Below are 23334 nucleotides of genomic sequence, written 5' to 3'. Positions count from 1 at the left end.
AGTAGTTCTCACGTCCATATCCAGGCCAGTGTGGATCCCAGCAGGTCTCTACCGATCCATGGCGCAAATGAGGTTGAGAAACCTTGAGTTAGGACACAGGTCGTATTTGAGGGCAGCCCACTGGATCAATGCGCCGAGAGCGCGGGTTCCGGGGGTGTCAGCGAACAGAGAGGTGGCCTGATTGATGGGGAGATAAAGGAGAAACGGAGAGGATCTCAAGGAGACGGGGGAGGGAGAGGCTAATAAGTGTGGTGATTTATTCAACCTCCCCCCACTGCCAAAACCCAACCAAGCTCTAATAAGGACTTGTTTTAAGATTTTGGCTCCTATCCCGCTGATTTCGATTTTGTTGGCGTTCCTCCGCGTTCCTCATATTTGACCTCGCTTATTAGTCACCCTCCGGATCGAAAAGAGCTCCCCGCTCAGTATCAAACCAGGAAAAGGACAGAGCGTTGAGGGTGTCAGTCTGTCGAGATGAGCCGAAGGGAGTTTTTGTTGACAAAGCTGTTTTATGTCCTCATCAAAAAAAAGTTGAGACTGCAAAGGTCGTAATGTGCGCGTCCTTTCAACGTCCCTGTCTGTCCCTCTCTCCAGCCGTGTCCCTCCTCCCCCACCGGTTCGTAACGGTGCGCCGAGGCAGCCCGGCGGCCAGGAGCGGTCAGATCCGTCCAGGTGACCGGCTGGAGGCGGTGGAGGGCCGGCCGGTGGTCACCCTGCCCCATCGCGAGCTCGCCCACATCCTGCGCCGAGCGGGAAACACCCTGCGCCTCACCATCATCCCGCGCCCCAGCACCTGTAAGACACACACACACACATACACGCACACACACACACACACACACACACGCGCACACACACACACACGCGCACACACACACGCGCGCACATACATACATACATACATACATACATACATACATACATACATACATACATACATACACATTCACAGACATACAGGCACAGACATACACACACACACGCACATACATACATGCATACATACACATTCACAGACATACAGACACAGACATACACACACATACACACACACACGCTCACACTGTACATACATCCAGACATCCATGCTCTCAGTGGGTATTCGGATTAATTAGATTCAGCTCAACTGTATTCAACTTCCCAGATATCTGTTACCAAATCCACATTCATAACCTCATCTGCCCTCTTCTCCCAGACTCCTCCAACCTCGAGTCTGCAGAATACGACCCCAATCACAGGAACAGGAAAGGTCACAGGTCGCGACCCAAGGTGAGAGGCGGTCCGTTATGTGTATGATTGAGTGAGTGCATGTTAGCATAGTCACATTCTATCTCTCTCTCTCTCCCTCTCTTGTATTCTCTCTCTCCCTCTCCCCCCCCCCCCCTCTCCCCCTCTCTCTCTCCATCCCTCTCCCTCTCTCTCTCTCCCTCTCTCCCTCTCCCTCTCTCTCTCTCTCTCTCTCTCTCTCTCTATGCTAATAATAATGGACTGGATTTGTGTAACATTTTCAGCCCTCAAAGTGCTCAAAGTGTTTTGCATTAACTCAACTCATCCACTACCAGTCAGAGAGAGTACTTTCTTCTCTCTGTGTGTGTGTGTGTGTGTGTGTGTGTGTGTGTGTGTGTGTGTGTGTGTGTGTGTGTGTCCTAGCATGACTCCAGGTATTACAGCGTGGACCTGGAGCGTGGCCCCACGGGCTTCGGCTTCAGTCTGAGAGGGGGCAGTGAGTACAACATGGGGCTCTATGTGCTGGGACTGATGGAGGGAGGACCAGCCTCGCGGAGCCGCAAAATACAGGTGTGTGTGTGTGTGTGTGTGTGTGTGTGTGTGTGTGTGTGTGTGTGTGTGTGCGTACATACGTGTGCATGTGTGTGTGAGTACAGTACGTGTGTGTGTGTGTGTGTGTGTGTGTGTGTGTGTGTGTGTGTGTGTGTGTGTGTGTGTGAGACCTATGCTGAGTGTCCTGGCGCTGTGTCCGGCAGGTGAGTGACCAGCTGGTGGAGATCAACGGGGACAGCACGGCGGGGATGAGTCACAGCCAGGCGGTGGAGCAGATCCGCCGGGGAGGACAGCGCATACACCTCGTCCTCAAGAAGGGCAATGGCTACGTCCCCGACTACGGTAAGAACCCTCACCACTGGTTCCTCTAGAACCCTCGCCACTGGTTCCTCTAGAACCCTCACCACTGGTTCCTCTAGAACCCTCACCACTAGTTCCACTAGAACCCTCACCACTGGTTCCTCTAGAGCCCTCATCACTGGTTCCACTAGAACCCTCACCACTGGTTCCACTAGAACCCTCACCACTGGTTCCTCTAGAACCCTCATCACTGGTTCCTCTAGAACCCTCACCACTGGTTCCTCTAGAACACTCACCACTGGTTCCACTAGAACCCTCACCACTGGTTCCTCTAGAACCCCCACCTTGGTTTCCCTAGAATCCTCACCTTGGTTCCTCTAGAACCCTCACCCTGGTTCCTCTAGAACCCCCACCCTGGTTCTACTGCACTGCAGTAAGGATGCTCACCTCCAGGGGTGTGAAAGGCATCAACGGGACGATAAATGAAGCGTAGAGAAGAGCAGGATCTTAAATGACCTGCTGCCACTCTGTCTCCCAACGTCTGCTGTTTTTCCTCCTAGCGGTGTAGTTATTAAACCTCTGTACTTATTCTTACTCTTACTTCTCTTCTTCTGTCCTGTTGGGTTTGCCCTCTCCTTCTCTTCTCTGTTCCCTCTCTCCTTCTCTCATTCTCTTCTCTGTTTCCTCTTGGCTTTGGTCCCTTGTTTCAATCTCCCTTCATTTCTCACCACAACCTTTCCCTCCTCCCCTCTGCTTTTCTTCATGTCATGTTTTTCCATGGCGCCGGGGTCCTCCGCATCCTTTCCTCCTTCCCTCCTTCCCTCTGCGTCTCCCCTCTCTCCTTCTATCTCCCCTCTCTCCTTCTCTCAGTGGAGCTCTCCAGTCTGTCTCTCTGTATGACCAACTCCAAGCTAGGGGAGCCGTGCTTCTACGTCATCGGCCGGACAGAGAATACGCGGTTGGTAATTGTTCCTGTTAGTTCTTCCATTTTTCTTGTCTCTCTACATCCCTCTCCTCTGTCCTTACCTGTTACCGCGTATATGTCATCTTTCCTCGTCGGAAATACCTTCTATATTTGCACCTCCATCGTGAGATTATCGCTCACAAAGAAATGTTTCTGAGGTGACAGGAGCATCTCAATCTGCGTTGTAGTGCAGTGATTCTCAAAACAGTGATTTGGAGTGTGTCTGCGTAGTGATAGTGATATGCCTTGTTTTAGTGATACCTGCAGCATAGTGCTCATTGGCTTTTCAGAAGGCAATGCGGCTTCGTTGGCCGGAGTCCCAGACCTATAGATTACATTAAGCTGAGTCCTGGGCTGAGCTGAACTCTCAGTGGACAGTCTCAATTAAAGATACTTTTGAATTGTGGCCTGAGCTAAACCCAGAACCCAACGGGCCTGTTAGTTGCTGTGGTCAGTGTTAGTGATTGTACTCTGCTGTGTTTATGACGGTGGGTTCTGTGGGGGTGGAGGAGGAGGAGGAGGAGGAGGAGCTCACGCTGCTCGTTCTCTCACACACATCTCTGTAAAGGTCTGATTATGTCTCTTTTACTCACCTACTCAATCTCTGTTCTCTTCTTTTTACATGTGCTTCTGTCTGTCTGTCTGTCTGTATCTGTGTTTGAGTGTTTGTTTGTGTGTGTGTCTTTGTGTGTGTGTGTGTGTGTGTGTGTGTGTGTGTGTGTGTGTGTGTGTGTGTGCGTGTGTGTGTGCGTGTGCGTGTGTGCATGTGTCTGTGTGTGTGTGTTTGTTTGTGTATGTGTGTGTTTGTGTCTGTGTGTATGCGTCTGTGTGTGTGTGTGTGTGTGTGTGTGTGTGTGTGTGTGTGTGTGTGTGTGTGTGTGTATGTGTGTGTGTGCGCACGCACATGCATCTGTGTCCAGGCCGTGAGCGCAGAGTCACCTCCCCCTCCCACCGCCAGCCACGCCCACAGGAGCAGAGTCTGGCTGCAGTAAGCCCCACCCAGAGGCGGAGCCACAGGGCCACGCCCAAGAGGAGGGGGAGGTCTTCATCACAGGCGCGGGGGAAGAGGAGAGGAGGAGGGGGCGCGGCGGGGAGGAGGACAAGCAGGGGGAGAGGGCGTGGCTTGGAGGAGGAAGAGGCGGGGTCAGGGAGAGAGAGCCCGCTCTCTGAGCCCGAGGGAGGGGAGGAGGAGGAGGAGAAGAGGGTTCCGGGGACAGCGGAGAGCAGGGGGAGGAGGAGGAAGAGGAGGAGGGACAGAGATGGAGGAGGCTCTCAGAGTTTACCCAGAGACGCACTCAGGAGCCTCCAGAGAGACAACACACAGGGAGAGGAGGAGGAGGAGGAGGAGAGGAAGGGTGAGATGGAGAGAGGGAGGGGGGAGGACAGGAGTACAGACAGAGAGAAGGAAAGCAGGAGCGAAGAGAGGGTCGGGAAGATGGAGAGCGATGAGAGAAGAGAGGAGGAGGAAGAGGAGGAGAAGGAGGAGGAAGTGGAAGAACATGACCCCATTCTACCCATTCCTTACCAAAGACTTCCCAAACCCAAGCAGGACTGGGGGCAGGAGCAGGGAGGTGACCGGGAAGAACAGATAGAACTGGAGAGGGAGAGGAGGAGGGAGGGAGAGGGGGAGAGGGGGGAGGAGAGAGAGGGGGACAGAGAGGGGGCGACCGTGATGAGGGAGGAGGAGAAGGAGGAGGAGGAGGAGCAGAGGGAGTGGGAGGAGAGGCCCCCGCCGCCCGGCCTGACGTCTCCCGTTCCCGCCCCGGCGCAGAGACGCCCGTTCTCCTTCCTCACGTCGTCCGCGCGGCCGGAGGACGCCGACTCCGAGTCCGGGGGCAGCAGCGTCTCCGACGGGAGCGCGTCCGCCGCCAGCGTTTCGGGCCTCTCCATGACGGGCGCGGCCGAGGGGGTGGAGCAGAGGGACGCGCCCCTCCCGGGACCCTGGCTCCACCCCAGCTCACAGAGGATGGCCCGGCTCGGTCGGGACAGGAGCAGAAAGTAGGGATGTAGGGAGCTTTAGGGAGCAGGGAGTAGCTTTAGGAAAGCCTATCGAATTATTTCATCACACCGGGGCCCCTAAGTCAAGATCAAACCACACACTGGCATCAACCTCGGTTTGGTTTTCTGCGACACGTTTGATACCTTGTATGAATTCAATATTCTTTGTGCCTTTTTGACAGCTGGTTTCTAGCTGTTTTTAGTTGGTGTTGACCGTGCCCCGTTTGTAAATAGTTTGAGAGGCCAGCATACTGTACAGGCTACTTTAACATGTTCCAGTGGAACAACGAGCAACAATCATTTATCGTTTTCCTCTCAAGGCACCCTTGTCTCACAGGATGTGCAATAGAACTGTCCTTTTGTGCGATTTGGGGGAGACTAGAAAGAAGAGTGTCTCATTCATCTATGGTGGTTTCGGCTCATAGCCAGTCACACAAGAAGAGGCCCTGATTCCTCTCCCTCTCTCTCTCTCTCTCTCTCCCTCTGCTGATAGACGCTAATGCGCCACAGTGTGACTTGGGAACTTTAGCGCCCTCTGCTGTAGAGAGGCTGCACCCTCATTCTAGCATACCTCATGAAACCAAGCAATAAAACGCATAAGACCAGACTATTTCTAGTCACCATATAGATATGACTGGAGGGTAACTGTCTTTGAGGGACGATACCGTTTGTCAATGTAATCTTATGTGGACACTCACAAAGACTCCCCATAATGTCCTATGTGTCTGGCTATTGTTTCATTGTGATGGATTCCAGAACAAATCAAATTTCACAGCAAGTGTGTATGCTGTGTGTGAAATCTACATACGTACTGTACAAAATATTTTTATGAAAATAAATTACAAAATGACCTATTGTACATACAATATTTATTGGAGCTCTGATTTATATGCTAGCACTCATGTCAAGATGATGTGACATATTCAAACACCTATGATACTGTATGATATATATGTATATGTATATAATAATGAACAATGTGTGACATGCTGTAAAATGCAGTTAAGATTCAAACCCATATGACAGACCTTAATTAAGGCGCAGTGTAGCAATTCTGAGATAGACGTAAGTTACTGTGGTTAATACCTTAATGTTATAGGAATTGATAGGTGTATATCTGTGTAATCGATAGGTATAGACCTTCATACATGAACAAACATTTAAACAGAAGTATACATATGGATATTGTGCAATTGTATTGACACTGAGAGAAATACATAGAGCCTGACTGTCTGAGTGCTGTGCTCCCTGTAGTGCCACGCACAGTTGCCTTGGTTACAGCAACCACATTGTTTTAATTCCTTAACTGGTCCAACTTCAAACCCCTCAACCTTCCAGCTCTGACTGAGTGTCAGTTAACTAGCCTACAAGAGGAGTGGGTGTGCCATTTAATCTTTTCACAGACACTTATTTTCTCCAGGACTAAAAACATAATGACAAGAAAGGACACGATGGCTAGTAATTATTTTGGCTTCCCTTGTCTTTAACTGCATTTTTTGGAATACAAAAGCCACATAATTCCATTCCAGTTTTGAGGATAGAGGTACAGAGATGGTATTTTTCTACAGAAATTCTCTTTTTAAGATACTCAGGTTTATATATTATTATAGAAGGCAATACTGAATATGCAAAGAATATAGAAACAATGAAGGGATAGGCTAAACTGTTCACTCTTTCACAGAGACTGGTATTCACGTCATAAAGATCATGCTGAGAGCCTCGACGCTGGGTCCATGGCAGAGCTTGATGAAGGCCTCTGTGCAGTTTGTGTGAACTTCATATGAACTTATTTCATACCGTTGTTATACTCTACTCTAGTGAACAGGGCAGAGGTGAACAGGGCAGAGGTGTGATATGAATTGTGCAAACGGAATTGCTGGGTGTCGCAGTCACTACCAGTCAACCTCTTGAAGGTGCAGTAACCTAGGCTACGGTAACTACCGTGTCATTACATCCATCAACAAGTGACTGCCTGACCTAACCAGAACAATCAAGCGTGGACTGTTATTTCGAACCGAGTTACTCGGTTTTCATATCCTTAATGAGAGACAGCCTATAAACTGTTAAAACAATAAATGGCTAATAAACTGTTAATGTTAATTCATGTATTTTCCTTGACTACCATGCATGTTGTCATATCATATCATGCGCAAAAGACAGTTTATCTTACTGCCAGTAGATGGCAGCAAAACAGAGGGAATGGGTTTATTACGTATGAAAGCACTGAGCTTTGTCGCAGCAAGTGTGTGTGTGTGTGCGCGCGCGCGCGCGCGCGCGCGTGTGTGTATTTTATTAGAGTGTGTTACTGTGTATCTTAATGAGAGAACGTCGAGACATGTTGCTATGTGTATCTTAAGTATGTCCCATGCCCCTACGTTTTCTCATTAAGATACACAATAACACACTCTCTAATAACACACGCACACAATAGGGACAGAATTCTTCCCGGGAGCCTTCAAATCAACATCTCCAGCACAAATGAGTCAGAACTGGATGTAAGCGAAGGATTGTGTGTGTGTGTGTGTGTGTGTGTGTGTGTGTGTGTGTGTGTGTGTGTGTGTGTGTGTGTGTGTGTGTGTGTGTGTGTGTGTGAGAGAGAGAGAGAGAGAGAGAGAGAGAGACAGTGTGTGTGGGAGGAATGACAGGTGGGAGGAATGACAGCGCAATTAGAAGAATATAGGAGATGAATTGAAAGTAAATTCTCGAGCGAGATGTCTGAAAAGAATGAAAGGAATTATTATGAGGGTTTGAATGTCATCGGCGTTCGGCAGACGGAGGTTTAGACGCAGGTGAAAGAACGCACGGAGAGGGCACTAGGGCCGCTAGGCTAGTTTTGCAGCACATTTATAATTGATCCTGCTCTATGAAAGAGCAGGCTTTTCACATTTCTCAGGGTACCGTTTCTCTAATATTAATGCTATACTTTCACTCAGTGCACAGCAAAAGCTAGCTTGGCAGACATAATATAGCCCGAGAGGCCAAGAGATGGTGCGCCTGTGTGTGCACGGTGAGATCAAATATGGCGCGGAGGGTTTGAGGGCAGTGGATAGATAAACCAGGCCTAGATAGATAAAATAACGTTGCGTCCTATTTTCTCTCAATAGACTAGGCCTCTACACATATAATATGGTTTAGGCCTAGCCTACATATGTCTATAGAGCGTACCCTATATTTATACTGTATATAGGCCTAGATGTTATTGTGTAATTTGTAACTTGTAAATTTGTAATTTGTAAATTGATTATTGGAGGTATCTGTAGGCAATTGAGCATAATTTTGGAGGCGGCAGCAGCATTTCACTCTAACTGTAGACCTACACGTAGGCCTAAATAACATGTGACAAATAAAGAAATCTTGAATCTAGACCCAGCTTAATTCAATTCAAGTGTATCCACCTAAAGAAATTGTGTACACTGATAACATGTTGATACAACCAGATCAACACAAGTCGGACTGAATTGTAGCACGGAATTGTAGTCTTTTCTATAGCCTCGTGCTAAGTTCTAGAGGAACTATCTCGAGGGGGTTATACACTGCATGTTTTTAAGGAACTAATGACTTTTGAGTAGGCTTTACAACTGTTAAAACAGTATTTGTTTATAATGTCATTATGTATGGTTATAGCCTATTCCAATATATAGGCCTAGTAAAATAGGATAGTTGAAATCCAATGCTGTATTTCAATAGGTCGTCGTTAACTTATTACATTGCAACTATGCATGTGCATGATCACACTGTAGGCTACTCTTGTGGGTCGCACACGAGCGCTCCTTTCTCGCAGGCACCGCGCGCTCAGTGCAGTTTAGAGATTTGAGAGGAGTCCATCTCTGTGTTTGTGTGCTACCACTGGTAAGGAAAAAAACCTTTATCAAAATGGATAACGAGTCGAAACATCATTAGAAAATTGTTCGTTCGATAACTTTGATATTGAATATGAGTCAGCAATGATTTTTGTTCTTGATCAACATCGGCTTCAGGATCAGGAGAAACTGGAAAAAGGACGGTTTGTATTACATATAAAGTAAGACAATTACGGCTATGGACTATCATTTGAGTTTTTCAGTTATCATTCGCGAAGAAGTTGGACTATCCAAATCATTATTCAAAGGTCTCAAGTTTTAGATCGATTCGCTGGATGCGTGACGTGCAGATTAGCTGTGCGGTTTTCCTGGAGGGACACTTGGACGAGCGCTCGAGGCACTTGGATGTGGTCGGAACAGAGCGCGGGACGGGAGAGGACCTGGACCTCGACAATGAAAATGACCTCGTCTTCTAACATCTTTATTTTGTATTTTACAGAGACCGATCTAGTCATGGGGTGAAAAACGATGAGGAAACTGCGGGGATAGTCTACGTGGGAGGGAGTATGGAATATTGTGTATTATGTAATGCATGACAATAACTGCCTATTAGTGGAGCATCCCCCTAACTAGCACCCCTCCCTCCCCCTTCCCTGTTGAGTCCAGAGGCAGAAAAACATCTGTCTGTGGGGTGAGTTCTATTTCAGGAGAAAACCCTTGTTATGAAAAGCCAAACTTGGTTCAGAAGATGATAACTGATCTTTGCTTGTTGCTGAGAATAGCATGATGAGTACAGCCAGTGGCATGGAGGCTCTGTCCCCCCTTACCCCTCCAGATCTGGCATTGATGATGCTCTCAATACAGACACTGAAGATTCATCTCGTCCTGCTCAGCCATGTTCCCAGTGTAGCACCATCTTGGTGCAGCCATCTTTGATCAATGTAGAGAAAGTGTAATCCCTCTCATGATCTTGCTGTGGGGGATTCTGTGACATGTGATCATAGAGACACTCTTCGACCGGTTGCTGTGTCACTTCCTGTCTCTGAATCTCCTATGGGCTTTGATTGATACTTTTGAGGCCTTCTATTCATTCGTATTCCTGCACCGCCTCTTGTCTCTTGACCCCCCCCCCCACCACCACCACCACCACCACACTCATCAGGGCTGGTGGGGGGAGAGGATCTGGCGCTCCAGGGTCCTAGAGGAGGTGTTCCCCTGGAGCAGGGCCTCCCGCCATGGAGGCCAGCCCAGAGAGCCCCAACCGGGCCGTGGAGTACCTCCTGGAGCTCAACAATATCATCGAGAGCCAGGCCAAGCTCCTGGAGACCCAGCGCCGTCGCATTGAGGAGCTGGAGGGCCAGCTGGACCGGGTCAGCCAGGAGAACCAGGACCTGCGGCTAGAGCGCACGCCGCCCAAAGCTTCTTCCGAGGCCCCCGAGCAGAACCACAACCACGGCCTTACACTGCCCCTCCACACCCCCGAGCCTGGTTCTGGTTCTAGTCCCTCGGTTCCTAGTCCCGGACCTGGTGATGGTCCAGGTCCTGGTCCTGTCCCTGGCAGCACCCCCGCCCCCCCAGTGCCGACCCCCGCGCCTCTCCGGGAGCGCCGGAGCCACACCAGGCTGACCCGAGGCCTGTCCTGCGGGTCGACCCCAGCCGAGCGGGAGAGGCTGGAGCGCACAGACAGCACCGACACCAACAACAGCTCCACCATACGCAGAAAGTAAGTTCCCCTCCCTCCCGTCTCTGGTTCTCTGTGTGTTTCTCCCCGTTCTCCTCATCGCCGGCCTCTCTGGGATATGAAGTTCATTTCAGTGTGATGCTCAAAAGCCACACAGTAGAACTATAAGGATTTTATTCAGGGTGCTGGTTAATATTCCATTATTGCTCATCATAATGTTGACTCTAGCAGTGTTTATTTTGATAGCAAATGTTGATTTAGTTTTAGTCCTAGTCAAAGACTAAAATGCTATTTAGTTTTAGTCATATTTTAGTAATCTGAATTGTTTTAGTCTAGTTTTACTTGACTAAATAGCATTAAGATTTTAGTAGACTAATTCTACTGGTGATTTTGTCAACTAAAATCGAATGGGTTTTTGTTAGTCATTTCATAATTTCTCTAGAATTTCCAAACTCATATAGTCCTGGAGGAAGAATCTAGTAGACTGATGGACAAAGCTACTGAATTACGTTTCTATGTGCTCCCCTTGCCTGTGTCCAAGATTTGTGAGCCACGACTTTCATGCAAAATCTCAGCATTATGATTGGATCTCTTCCCAAATCGTCCCTAACATTTTAGTCTAGTTTTTATTTGTTGGCGAAAATATCAATAGATTTCATCATAGTTTTTGTCATCATAGATTTGTTTTTATTTAGTTATCGTCTCGTGGCGATAACTAAATAGAGGTCGTTCACAAATCATTTTCATCATAGCTTTCGTCGATGAAATTAACACTGGACTGTAGTACATTAGCTGAAGCTGGCAGCTAGACTCAGTCTTGCTCCAGATCATGCTAACGTGAGGAGGTGTGGTGTGCTTACTGCAAAGCCCTCTGCCTAGATAAGTGGGGCTAATGTTTCCAGTGGGTAAGAGTGACACTGAGCTCTCTGGAGGATTACATATTGATGTGATAGCTTAGGGCTTCCATTAAAGGATGGTGCGTGTGTGTGTGTGTGTGTGTCATTGTGAGTATGATACAGTATTTTTCTTTTCCACAGGCTAACCATGGCCTAAGTGTTCAGTGAATGCAATGTGAAAGTATTGTGTGGGCTGTGCAATGTGGGCAATGCACCAGTGTGTGTGTGTGTGTGTGTGTGTGTGTTTGTGTGGGTATACTGTACAGTATGTGCTGATTTTGTTAGTGAGGGATGTGTGTAGGAGTCGAAGTAGTTCAAGAAAAAATCGATGCGTGTGTGTGTGTTGACCCCTGTGACACAACTAGTGTGTTGTGTCACAGGGGTCTGTTATTTTGTCTTCTGTGCCTTCTGTTATTTTGTTCATCTGATCAGAAAAAAAAATCACGGTTGCAGTTTGTTTTCTTGTCCTCAGAGATGGATAGGTCCTTTTCTAGGTGGGAGAGTTGGTGGCACTCTTTAGCACAAGGTCAACCTGATGTGAAAGTCTACACACACACACACGCACACACACACACACACACACACACACACACACACACACACACACACGTTCAATATGGTTCTGCTCTGTCACCAGAGCAACCATTGGCACACGTTGTTTGTATGGCATCAACAAAACCATCACGGTAGGCTAATTATCAGTTTGGTGGCTTAGGGCTAAACTCCCTCCCCATGGCTTAGTCCTCTCATGTCCTCGGTCCCTTATCAATGATTGATGGGAGATGGTCTCGATACTCTGCGGTCCTATTGATCAGGGCTGCCTTTTCCTCCTGTCTCCGCCCGCACCGCCACCCTCCCTACACCCCGTGGCGGGAGTTAGTCATTAGATAGGAGCACATATTAGTTATTTATGTGGGTGTAAAACGCAGGAATGAATTGCAAATTGTAGATCCTGCCGGAGTGAGTCTCCCCTAATGGCACGCGCCAGTGACCGTGGCAGATTGGCCGCCTCGCTCGCCGGGTTCAGCCGCACGGCGCCTTCGCTTTGATTTGTGGCGCAGCCGTTCCGGAGTCGCCGTCTTCGCGGCCGCGGTCGTGGTTTTGACTCGCTCACCTTGTCCTCCTCTCACCCCGCAGGCCCGAGTGCCCACGGGTCTGGTGTTAGAGCACACACACTAACACACACACATACACACACATAAACACACACGAACATATGTAGCATTTACACCCTCTGAACTCTGCCTTCTGAATGTGGTAAGATTAAACATAGGGAGGGGAAGAGAGATAGAGTAGACAGAGAGAGTGATAGAGAAAGAAGGAGAGACAGAGAAAGGAGGGAGAGAGAGATGGGAGGGAGATGGAGTGAGGGAGGGAGAGATAACGAGAGTAAGATTACAGAGGGAGGGAGAGAGAGTAGAGAGAGAGGGTGAAGAGAGATAGAGTAGACAGAGAGAGTGATAGAGAAAGAAGGAGAGACAGAGAAAGGAGGGAGAGAGGTGGGAGGGAGTGAAGGAGGGAGAGATAATGGGAGTAAGATTACAGAGGGAGGGAGAGATAGAGTAGAGAGAGAGGGTGAAGAGAGAGAGAGAGAGAGAGCGACCCCATCTCAGCATGATTCACTCCAAAAGAGAGATGGTGGAACACACACACTGACTCACCATCTGTTAGCAGGAGGAGAGAGAGAGAGAGAGAGAGAGAGAGAGGAGAGGAGTGGAGGAGGGAAAACAGAATGACAGGACTGTGACCGCGGACCGTATGTGTGGTCACTCTGCTCAGGCTCGTCCAGCAGCAGCGTACCTCCGCACTGTCTCGCAAAGTTTCGCCCCAGTAGACAGGAGACGATTAGACCAGACAAGATGGTAGAAAACATGACAAGAGAACAAACTCGCTGTCATCACATTTTAACCTCCGTCCTTCCTATGCTGCCAATGGTAGAGTGAGCGCGAGGCCTTCCGGTGAAATGACGTCAAGTCTCGTCTCTGACAGATGGAGAGTGGCAGAAGTGATTAGGCATCGCTATGACACAGTTCGAACAAAGCAGATATTTTTTATAATTATTTTTGGGAAGGTACATGGGAGTGTGTGTGTGTGTGTGTGTGTGTGTGTTTGTGTGTGTGTGTGTGTGTGTGTGTGTGTGTGTGTGTGTGTGTGTGTCAAAGTCTGTAGGGTGTGCAGTGAAATACTATTGCTAGCTCCTAAGTGTGCTTAATACAGGAAGTAGAGTATAAAAGCAAAGTAAGTAAAGAAGTGAAGTAAAATACAAAATATACAAGACAACAAATACAACAACAAGAATGGAATGAGCTGAAAGATATGTACAGATGATACAGTTGGGTTAAATCTATAAGAATGTGAAGTCTATAAGAATACAAAGATATATCATTTTACAGTTTAGTTAAATAGATAAGTATATGTACTGTATATACTGTACTGTATAGGTATGTCTATTATGTATATGGTATATGTGTATTTACATAATGTACAGGAGATATATATGTATGGCTGTCAATCGATTTAAAAACAATCTAATTAATAATAATGAGAGACCTGGCTCTCACATGGTCATTAGGAGAAACTTAAAGCATTTTAATGAGCAAGCTTTTTTGTCTGACTTGGCCCAGAGCAACATTGTTTGTACATCTGAGAACCATGATGTTCACACATTGTTAGATTCCTTCTCAAAAGCTTTTACTTTGGTTGTTGACAATCACGGCCCTTTTAAAAAGCTAAGAGTGAAGAACCGAGTAACACCGTGGTTCACGCAGGAGCTTTTAGCCTTATTTAGAGAAAGAAATTCTGCCTGGTCTCGGGCCAGAAAGTCAGATGACCCTGCTCACTGGGCGTTGTTCAAACAAATTAGGAACAGGTGTACCAATGCTGTAAAAAAAAAAAGCTAAATCTGATTATTACTTAGGCCTTATAACAAGCACTTACTCCGACCCAGCAAAATTTTGGAAATTGGTAAATCCTAACAAGAACAGATCTTCTGGCTCTTTACCCACACATGTTGTATTAGATGACAGCCAAATCTCTGAGCAGGATAAAATATGCTTAGCTTTTAATAAGCATTTTATTAATGCAGGTCATATTTTTGACAAGGAGCATACTAACCCCCTTACTGTCAGTCCCGCACCCAGCACTCCTTTTGAATGTCCCTCCCATTTTAAATTTCAACCTTTTTCCTCTATCAATGTTTTTGAGGCTATTCAAACTTTGAATTCTAGATGTCCTACTAGAGAGTATACACTTGACTCCTCATTTTTAAAGCTAGCAGTGACTGATCCCACAGTTCTAGAGCAACTAACTCATATTTTTAATATTTGTATTGCCACTGGCAAAATTCCTAGGGCTTGGAAATCTGCTCATGTGACCCCACTACATAAAGGAGGTGACAGAGCAGAACTTAACAACTACCGCCCTATTTCCAAGCTTCCTTTTTTAGCAAAAGCTTTGGAAACATTGGGTAATAATCAGTTGAAAGATTTTCTTTCCACAAATTCAATTTTAAATCCTCATCAATCTGGTTTCAAAGCAAACCACAGTACAATCTCGGCTGTCACCCTGGTTACTAATGACATTAGATCAGCATTAGACAAAAAGAAACACTGTCCCTCTTTGTAGACTTATCTAAAGCTTTTGATACCGTTGATCACACACTGTTATTACACACTCTATCCAGGATTGGTTTTGATAAAAATGCCTGTGCATTACATATCTGAAAGATATCAATGTGTGACGTCAGGGAATATCCAGTCCACTTATTTACCTGTCACAAAAGGTGTCCCACAAGGGTCAATTTTGGGCCCTGTACTTTTTACATTATATATATGATATTGTGTCCTCTCTTAATAATTGTTACGCCCACCTCTATGCCGATGACACTGTAATTTATTGTGTTGCTGCTTCTGTTGAGCTATCTATTAAGCATCTACAAGCTGCTTTTGACAGCTTACAAGTAGCTCTTGCTAATCTTAAACTGATGCTTAATGCTAGCAAAACAAAGTTTATGGTGTTTACTAGAAGTTTAAAAAAAAGTTGATTTTAATACTAGGTATTAAGACAAGAAATGGGCCTAACATTGAAAGAGTTTCAGAATATAAATATCTGGCTGGATGATAAATGTAATTTTAAATACCACATTAATGTCTTAACAGGTAAATTACATCAGAAAATGGTTTTTTAAACAGAAATAAATCCAGTTTTCCCAAGTTTTGTAGGAAAAGAATTGTAGAGGCTGTATGTTTATCTGTGCTAGATTATATATGGCAATGCTGCAGCTATTGATCTGGTACCTCTAAATATATAATTCTCTATCGCTAATAGATTCATTACTGATGATACATTTTATACACACCATTGTATCTTATATGACAGAGTTGGTTGGGCGTCTTTAGAAATGAGAAGAAAAAGACATTGGTATCTCTTTATTTTCAAGGCTTTAACTGGAAAGATGCCTCTATATCTCACATCAATATTGAACTATTCTACAAATCCATATTCGACAAGGTCTATGGACTGGCTCACTTTACAGACCCCCTTTATGTCCTCTGACTTGGGTAAAGCTGCCTTTTCTGCACTGGCTCCAAGTTCTTGGAACCAGCTCCAAGATTCTTTTTAAATAGTCACACTTCCTGAATATGGTCTCTTTAGAAGTATGGTAAATAACTTTTGTGTCTCAATCTGTGATTGTTTATTAAATGATGTATTTTCTTATATTTCTTAATTGATTATTCTTGTGCTATATTATGTTGTTATGGACTTGTAATTATTTTTATCACTCAACACACTTGTAAATGAGGATAACCTCAATGTGTTTTTGAGTATAAATAAAGGTTTGAATGAATGAATATCATGATCTGTAATTAATGAATCTAATTAATCGAATATAGAATTTTTTGCTGGGAAAAGCCCCCAAATGAAATATTTCAATTACATTATTGTGGCAGACAAAGCATTGAATAGACATTACAAAAGGCTTTAGAAGTAAATATATTGTTTTATTAAATTATTATTTTAATTATTATTTGCAATATCTTGTTATGTGTAAGGCTATCAATCAATCTGAACAAAATATTTAACCTGCGCAGTGAATTTTCTAAACTATTGTGCCTCTTATTGTCGGCTTGTAGGACATAAGTGGCAACACTTCCATTAAGCCCTTAATTGTCTTCTACCATAGCAATTGACCTTCAGTCCACAGCAATTAATTTTGTGACTGAGTTTGTCAATTTGTCTGAGGTAGACTTAGCTTACTCATTCTGTGCTGCCTGCTCTTTGTAACCTACAGGGTCCACTGGGCAAAATAGATTAATTAAAATATAAAATAAAAACTTTAAAAACATTTTTGATTAATTTACATTAATTAAATTAGCATGTACATTTTTGTTTAATTAAAGCAATACATAGCGTTTTCTCCGGTTTTCTCAGAACTGCGCCCCCACAGGCTCTGCGAGGAAGTGCACTGTCGTACTGTCGTAAAGTTATCAGATTGTCTTTTTCTTTTTCTGGCTTCCTCTGTGATGTTTCGCTTCGGTTTTCTCACCTCCGCTATGATATCATTGAGCTAAAAAACGCATGATATCCATAGACGCCGAAATAGTTAGCTACTACTGTGTTGTTTAAGCACAATGTTGCGCGTGCACACTTCGACTGAATGCTGCGTCCCGGGGGCATGAGTTTTAAAAGGTAATAAATGTCAATGTATTATCTTTCTGAGTAGACTATTTGGACGATTCAGCTTACCTTTAGTAAATCTAATTGGAGAATTAGCACCAGACATGTTTGTAAAGGTCCAAATATCTAATATCTTATATCAAATAATATAATTGATATAATTAAAGCATTAAATTGACAGCCCTAATGTATGTATATGTACATACTCTTAGAACAGATGCGTTAAAAACAACATGTTGTGTTATATTGTCCTTAACTAAACACACGGCTGTGTTAAAACAACATATCTTTTCTAAGAGTATCCTTAACTAGAAATGGTGCTCGGAGAGCACAGACATCCTGCCATGAATGCATTTTGTGGCTCTGTGCATGCGCATGTGCATGCAAGCAGGACATGTTTGGTATTGCTGCATTCGTTAGGTCGAAGGCTTTATGCCAGTCCAAACTCTGTGTCTCTGTGACCTTCCCATGTCGAGATATGGCCGTTTCAATTCCCCCCACTGACAATGAATGGGGGGGATTTTTCGCTCTTGAACCCAAAAGTCCAAAAAATGAATGGATGGTGAATGGCCAGCCATGTTTGTGCTGCTCGCGGACTCGCCCCGTGATTCGGATCCACGCCCAAATTGTATGGGCTCTAAGATGGACCATGCTACACCCCTCCATTGAGTTTCATGAAAATTGATCTGGTAGTTTTGGCGTAATCCTGATAATTACAAAAAATAAAATAAAATAAAAATAAAACGGCTCGTGGACCTGCCCCATGATTCGGATCTGCTCCAAAATGTAATGGGTTCCAAGTCTAAGTCTGTACTACTCTCTGCAGAGCCTTACGATGCTGCTCTCATACCAGGCAGTGATGTTCCAAGCCAGAAGGCTCTCTAAAGCTTCTGAGTATCTAGGGAGACACCGAACAGTCTCTGTTGTGACGTCCTCAAGTTGTTCACTCTCTCCACTGTGGTCACACTGTTTAGAGGGCTGTAGGTCCTCTTCTGCTTCCTCCCAATAGTTCACTAGCATCTCCTTTGTCTTACTGACGTTCAGGTGGAATTTATTGTCCTGACTTAGTCAGGCTCTCTGCCTCCTCCAGGTGGGCCTTCTCATTATTAGTCATGTTTACTGTTTACATGGAGCCTAATAATCCGATTATAATAGGTTTAAAAGCCCAAACCGAATAAAAATGCTCCATATAAACACCTCAACCCGAATAAAAAGGCTCAGGTTGCCGAGGGATAGTGTAAACCTTTTTATAAGCTGATCAATAATCATGTAAACGATTAAATGTATTACTCTCTGGCTGCGTTCTTCTGTGCATGCTCTTTGTCAAAGGGAACATTCTATTGTGGGTAAATTGCTTCCAAGCAGAACTGGACCACAGCGGAGCGTTTGTTTTTAATCCAAAAGCAGAACTGAACATTATTGGACGCATAGACAGCATAGCAGGAAAATGAGGAATAACAACCTATTTAGTCCACAAAACATCCAGTAGGTGAGTCAGTTGTTATCAAGCTGTTGCTTCATAAAGAGCACCACCATAACAGACGATCGATATCCGTTAACAAAGTTTGGACTTGAGTTTCCGTAACCATAGTAACTCACTCACTCCTGCCTGCGTGCTCATGTCACACAGCTTTTCTGATTACATGCATTGGCACATATAAACAGCATAACGTATTAGATCACATCCCATGTAAACAGTTGCCCCGAAATCTTCAATTGGATTGAATTAAATCAGATTGAAAAAAAAGTGTGCATGTAAACGCAGCTATTGTTAGAGATCAGGCCTACCACAGCTGTATCATCAGCGAACCTGTCGATGAAGTTGGAATCAGAGGTGGCTATGGAGTCATGTGTACAAGGAGTACAGCAATGGGGACAAGACACAGCCCTGGGGCCCTGAGGGAGAATGAGGTGTGGCTTCCCTGCCTGTGTGTGTGTGTGTGTGTGTGTGTGTGTGTGTGTGTGTGTGTGTGTGTGTGTGTGTGTGTGTGTGTGTGTGTGTGTGTGTGTGTGTGTGTGTGTGTGTGTGTGTGTGTGTGCGCGCATGTGTGTGTGTGTGTGTGTGTAATGTGTGAAACAGAGGGAGATGCACACAGAGGGAGCTAGAGAGATTAATTAGTGTGACCAGAGTATAATTACTGATGGCCCAGGGGCGATAATTACTGCTGAGTATGTGTGTGTGTGTGTGTGTCTGTACATCTGTGTGTGCGTGCGTGTGTGTGTCATATCTCCTGGGATGTCCATTATTAGACAGCCAGTGCCCTCCTCCAGGCTGCGGTGACCGTTATTGGAACGGGTTGACAGGTCTGGCTAGGTGAGAGATCACACCCTTCACCGTGTAGCACAACAACACAGTTCATCTGGACGTACGTTGATCACTCCCTACAAATTCCTTCCGGACGACACGGCAACTGTAGAGGTCCTTGAGGGCAAGCAGTTAGAGATGTTGACTTTTGGCAGCTCTACTGAGTAGTATTGTATAAAGGCCTAAAAAAGAATGAGGCAACCCTCTTTCCCCCACGATGGAACTCTTTCCTCTACCTGTCGCACTTCCTCTCTGCTATCTCTCTCATCTGTCTCTCCTCGCTCCAGGACACATACTGCATAAAAGAATGTACTGGATTCTGTGCCTTGTCGGTTTATGTTCATTCTGTTTTAGAACGCACAAGATGGTAATGGGATTTTGTTTGTTTGTACGCCAAAGCTAATTTTGTTGTGCTTTTCTACCACACTCCTTTCTCTCTCTCTCTCTCTCTCTCTCTCTCTCTCTCTCTCTCTCACTCTCGCGTTCACTCTATCTACCCCTCACTGTTTCTGTTTCCCACTGCTGCAGATATGACTCAGAGGAGCTGCAGAAATTACTTTTGTATCCTCTCTCCCTCCCTCACGCGCTCTCTCCATCTCTCTGCTTTCTCCTCCATCGCCATCTGGTTCTCTGTTTCTCCCTGTGCTAAGTGAAGGCATCAAAAAGCGATAATCGTCAGCGATGTGATGATTGCCTGTACTGCGGCACATGCCAAACGCCATTTACCGGGTCTTCTTGTGTCATAGAGAGATGGTTTGCTGATGGTTGTAGAAAAATGAAATAAAAATTGTACTGAAAATAGATTTCCTCAGGCGATCAATGGTAAAGCTTAGCTGACCTGGTCGACCTGTTCCGCTGTGTGGAGGGGTAATGGAGGATAATAGCCTCTCTCTGGACCAGCCTCTCTGGTGGAGAGATGCCCTGCAGGCAACAGGCTCCTCAACAAGTCAAGCTCCCACCTGCACCATTTTCTCCAAAGCACAACCCTAGTACAGAATCACTGCTCTGAACAAACACACCAAACACACCAAGCAAGAGTTATAAATGGTGAGAGAGCAACATTTGGTTTGATCAGAACTCGGAACGGATGCGTGCGGGAGGTGTGTATCGCCGTGCGTCCCAGCCGCGTGTCCGTATATGAGGCCTGGCATGGTGTTAGGACCATCGCTGTCTGGTGGAAAACGAGCCGGCGGTCTTTGACACGCTCGGTCCGGTGACCTTGTCTCTCTTGGCACATGCTCAGACTGTTAGCAACACGCTAACGGCTTCCAGCTCGGCGCACTGGGTACACAAGCGTCTCCGCTCGGATCTTATGTTATCTGCACGGTTATCTCCAACTCACATTAACCCGCCTTTACACAGCCTTATGGAATGGGTTGAATATGGATATTGATTTGTATAAACAAACACAGTATATTTTTTTTGCCTGGAGTAAAAGGTGGCTAGATTACTGTGAAAGACATGGTTGCTGTGGAAACTGTATAGCTCTCCCCTCGGCAGTTGCGATACTGAGTTTACGTCTGCGTGTCAAACCCCACCCCCGTCCCCTCTTCACCTTCACCCAGGGCTGGGCTTTGCTAACCCAGCCCCCCCCCCCCCCCCCCACACACACACACACACTCATCCCTGATGTGACTCCAACAGCTTGGAACAACAATTATCCCCGTTAGTCACTTGCTCTGTTAAATTGGTGGTTGTATACAAATAGCGGGGTTGTTTCTGAACAATGGCATATGAATTAGAGCACAGCTGATGTAGAGTCATTTAGTGATGCTGTGTGTAAAGGATGACTCCTGTGAAAGGCCTGTGTCTTTTGTTAACACGCCTGTAGGTTAATTATGACTGTAGGGACGCTCTCTTGGCCTGCAGCATTTACATGGGGCTCTGGGTTTTCCACGTCGTCCGTAGAGCAGAGGAAGTCTTTCATATCAGCTTGAAGGAGTTTGCTCTACATGACCACACACAGACACAAACACATACACACACACTCAGACCCCCCCCCCCCACACACACACACACACACACACACACAAATGTCACGCACACTCGTGCTAATAGGTTCTTTAACTCACAAATGGCCGCATACACAGTGTAGTAAATATCAGTATCTTTGAGGCTGGGCTGGGCTGTAGCCTACTGTATTTGTAGTACTGGTAGCCTCTGTTGGTTGCGGATGTCATTATTTACTCTACTATTACTATTACTTTATTCGCTCTCTTTAGTATTGAAATGCAGATGAGTGTCTCTCTGACAGGATTCGAGATGAACATGTGCGTGCTCTGCGGAGCAGCATAGGGAGGCTGGTTACCGTGGGAACGCTGCGAGCTCTTCTGTGAAGAACTCTGTGGGCGAGAGACATGGAATAGAAAGAGAGAGGAAGAGAAGGGGAGAGAGGGTAGGAGGGAGAGCAAGAGGAGGGTGAAAGACGCGCCACTACTGTATGATGGGAAAAGAAGGCGAGAGATGGAGGAGAACAGCTGTAGAGACAGAGAGAGAGAGAGATGGAGAACAACTGTAGAGAGAGAGAAAGAGAGAGAGTGTGAGAGATGGAAAACAGCTGGAGAGAGAGAGAGAGAGAGAGAGATGGAGACCAGCTGTAGAGAGAGAAAGATGGAGAACAGCCATAGAGAGAGAGAGAGAGATCATAATGGCATGAGTCATAATTATTTAAATATGACTATGACTAGGTATAATTTATGATTCTACAACGGAAAGTTTGGATTGGCTAGCAGCCGTGGTAAAATACTCTGTAACCCACGGCTGTGACCGCATAACAATTAGTATTAAAGGACAATGTTCGTTTTTGACAACCTGGACCTTATTTACAACATATTATAAGACGTTTGACTCACCGAGATCACTTTGGTGTAGTTCGGAGGCATGTAGAAGAAATTTAAAATCCAGCGCGAGCCAGTATATCCATGTAATGGCGGTGGTCGGGGCACCGAGAATGCAGTTTCTAAAAATCTATTTTCTGCCGTGAAACGGTTGTTTTCATCAATCTGTCTTTATGAATCGCTAGTTGTGCTTACATAGAGCGTAGGCCTGTTGTGGTTTTTCACATGCCTCTGTAATATGATCTTTAGAAACGTCTTTAGACACGAAATAGCTTCCCCACTTGCTCCAGCACGCATGCGCACAGCGTGCTGGAGCAACGATTGCACGCTGTGCGCAAACGTCTTATAATATGTCGTAAATAAGGTCCAGGTTGTCAAAAACGAGCATTGTCCTTTAATGCACCGTCAATCTCATTGACGAGGCCATTGATAAAATCAAGCGGTAGGCTATGCTTTGCAAACCACTCGCAGCAACCTCGCCTTTTTTGTATCCGTAAAAATGCACTCATCAGTCCGACTCCAATACTTCCACACCCCTACCAGCAAAAACGAGTGCTCTGGAGAACTGTTTTAATAACTGCACCATAGCTGGAAATATTCAAATAAACGTGAACCACACGAATTATGCTTTATGGCTTATGTGAACAAGGCCAACCCAAATAGGCGAGATAGCCATTAATTTAGGACTATAGCCTATCGCGGAAGATTTTGTAAATACTGAATGATCAGTAAATAAATGATTGAATGTTACTACTGAGTGTTTTTTGTGAATATATATATGTAGTAACCGTTGTAGAAAAGCAATAAGCAATTGACCACTCGAGGCAGTGGGTTACAGGGGATTTTACCACAACTACGGGGGTTTTAGGCCCTCCGCTATCACGTCGGGCCTAACAACGCCCCGTAGCTGTGGTAAAATCCCCTGTAACCCACTGCCTCTTGTGGTCAATTGCTTAATTATACCACGGTTATCACAAATATGAAGGAATATGTATTTAATAGATCAAATCAACTCGTATGGGGCACCACCCTGTTCTGTAGGGAAACAGATAACCTTCATCAACAGTCTAATTCAGGCATTCCCAAACTGTGAGGCGG

General features: G+C 45.6%; 2 protein-coding genes across 2 annotated transcripts in view; both read left to right on the top strand.

Moving 5' to 3' along the window:
* Positions 1-5045, top strand: part of magixb (MAGI family member, X-linked b) — a gene marked incomplete at both ends in the record, with an annotated part of 35480 nt that extends 30435 nt beyond the window's left edge. The window contains 7 exons of the mRNA XM_084435994.1: positions 595-795; positions 1196-1269; positions 1651-1797; positions 1983-2121; positions 2950-3041; positions 3977-4186; positions 4815-5045. Of these exons, the coding sequence (XP_084292120.1) occupies positions 595-795; positions 1196-1269; positions 1651-1797; positions 1983-2121; positions 2950-3041; positions 3977-4186; positions 4815-5045 (1094 nt within the window). The remainder of the gene's footprint in view (positions 1-594; positions 796-1195; positions 1270-1650; positions 1798-1982; positions 2122-2949; positions 3042-3976; positions 4187-4814) is intronic.
* A 5031-nt stretch (positions 5046-10076) lies between these two features.
* The window catches only part of iqsec2b (IQ motif and Sec7 domain ArfGEF 2b), a gene marked incomplete at both ends in the record, with an annotated part of 40441 nt that continues 27183 nt past the window's right edge, over positions 10077-23334 (top strand). The window contains one exon of the mRNA XM_084436388.1: positions 10077-10564. Within this exon, the coding sequence (XP_084292514.1) occupies positions 10077-10564 (488 nt within the window). The remainder of the gene's footprint in view (positions 10565-23334) is intronic.

The sequence above is a fragment of the Borostomias antarcticus genome (assembly GCF_949987555.1).
Source record: "Borostomias antarcticus genome assembly, chromosome: 3".
NCBI classification, from domain to species: domain Eukaryota; kingdom Metazoa; phylum Chordata; class Actinopteri; order Stomiiformes; family Stomiidae; genus Borostomias; species Borostomias antarcticus.
This window is presented reverse-complemented; position numbering and strand designations above follow the sequence as displayed.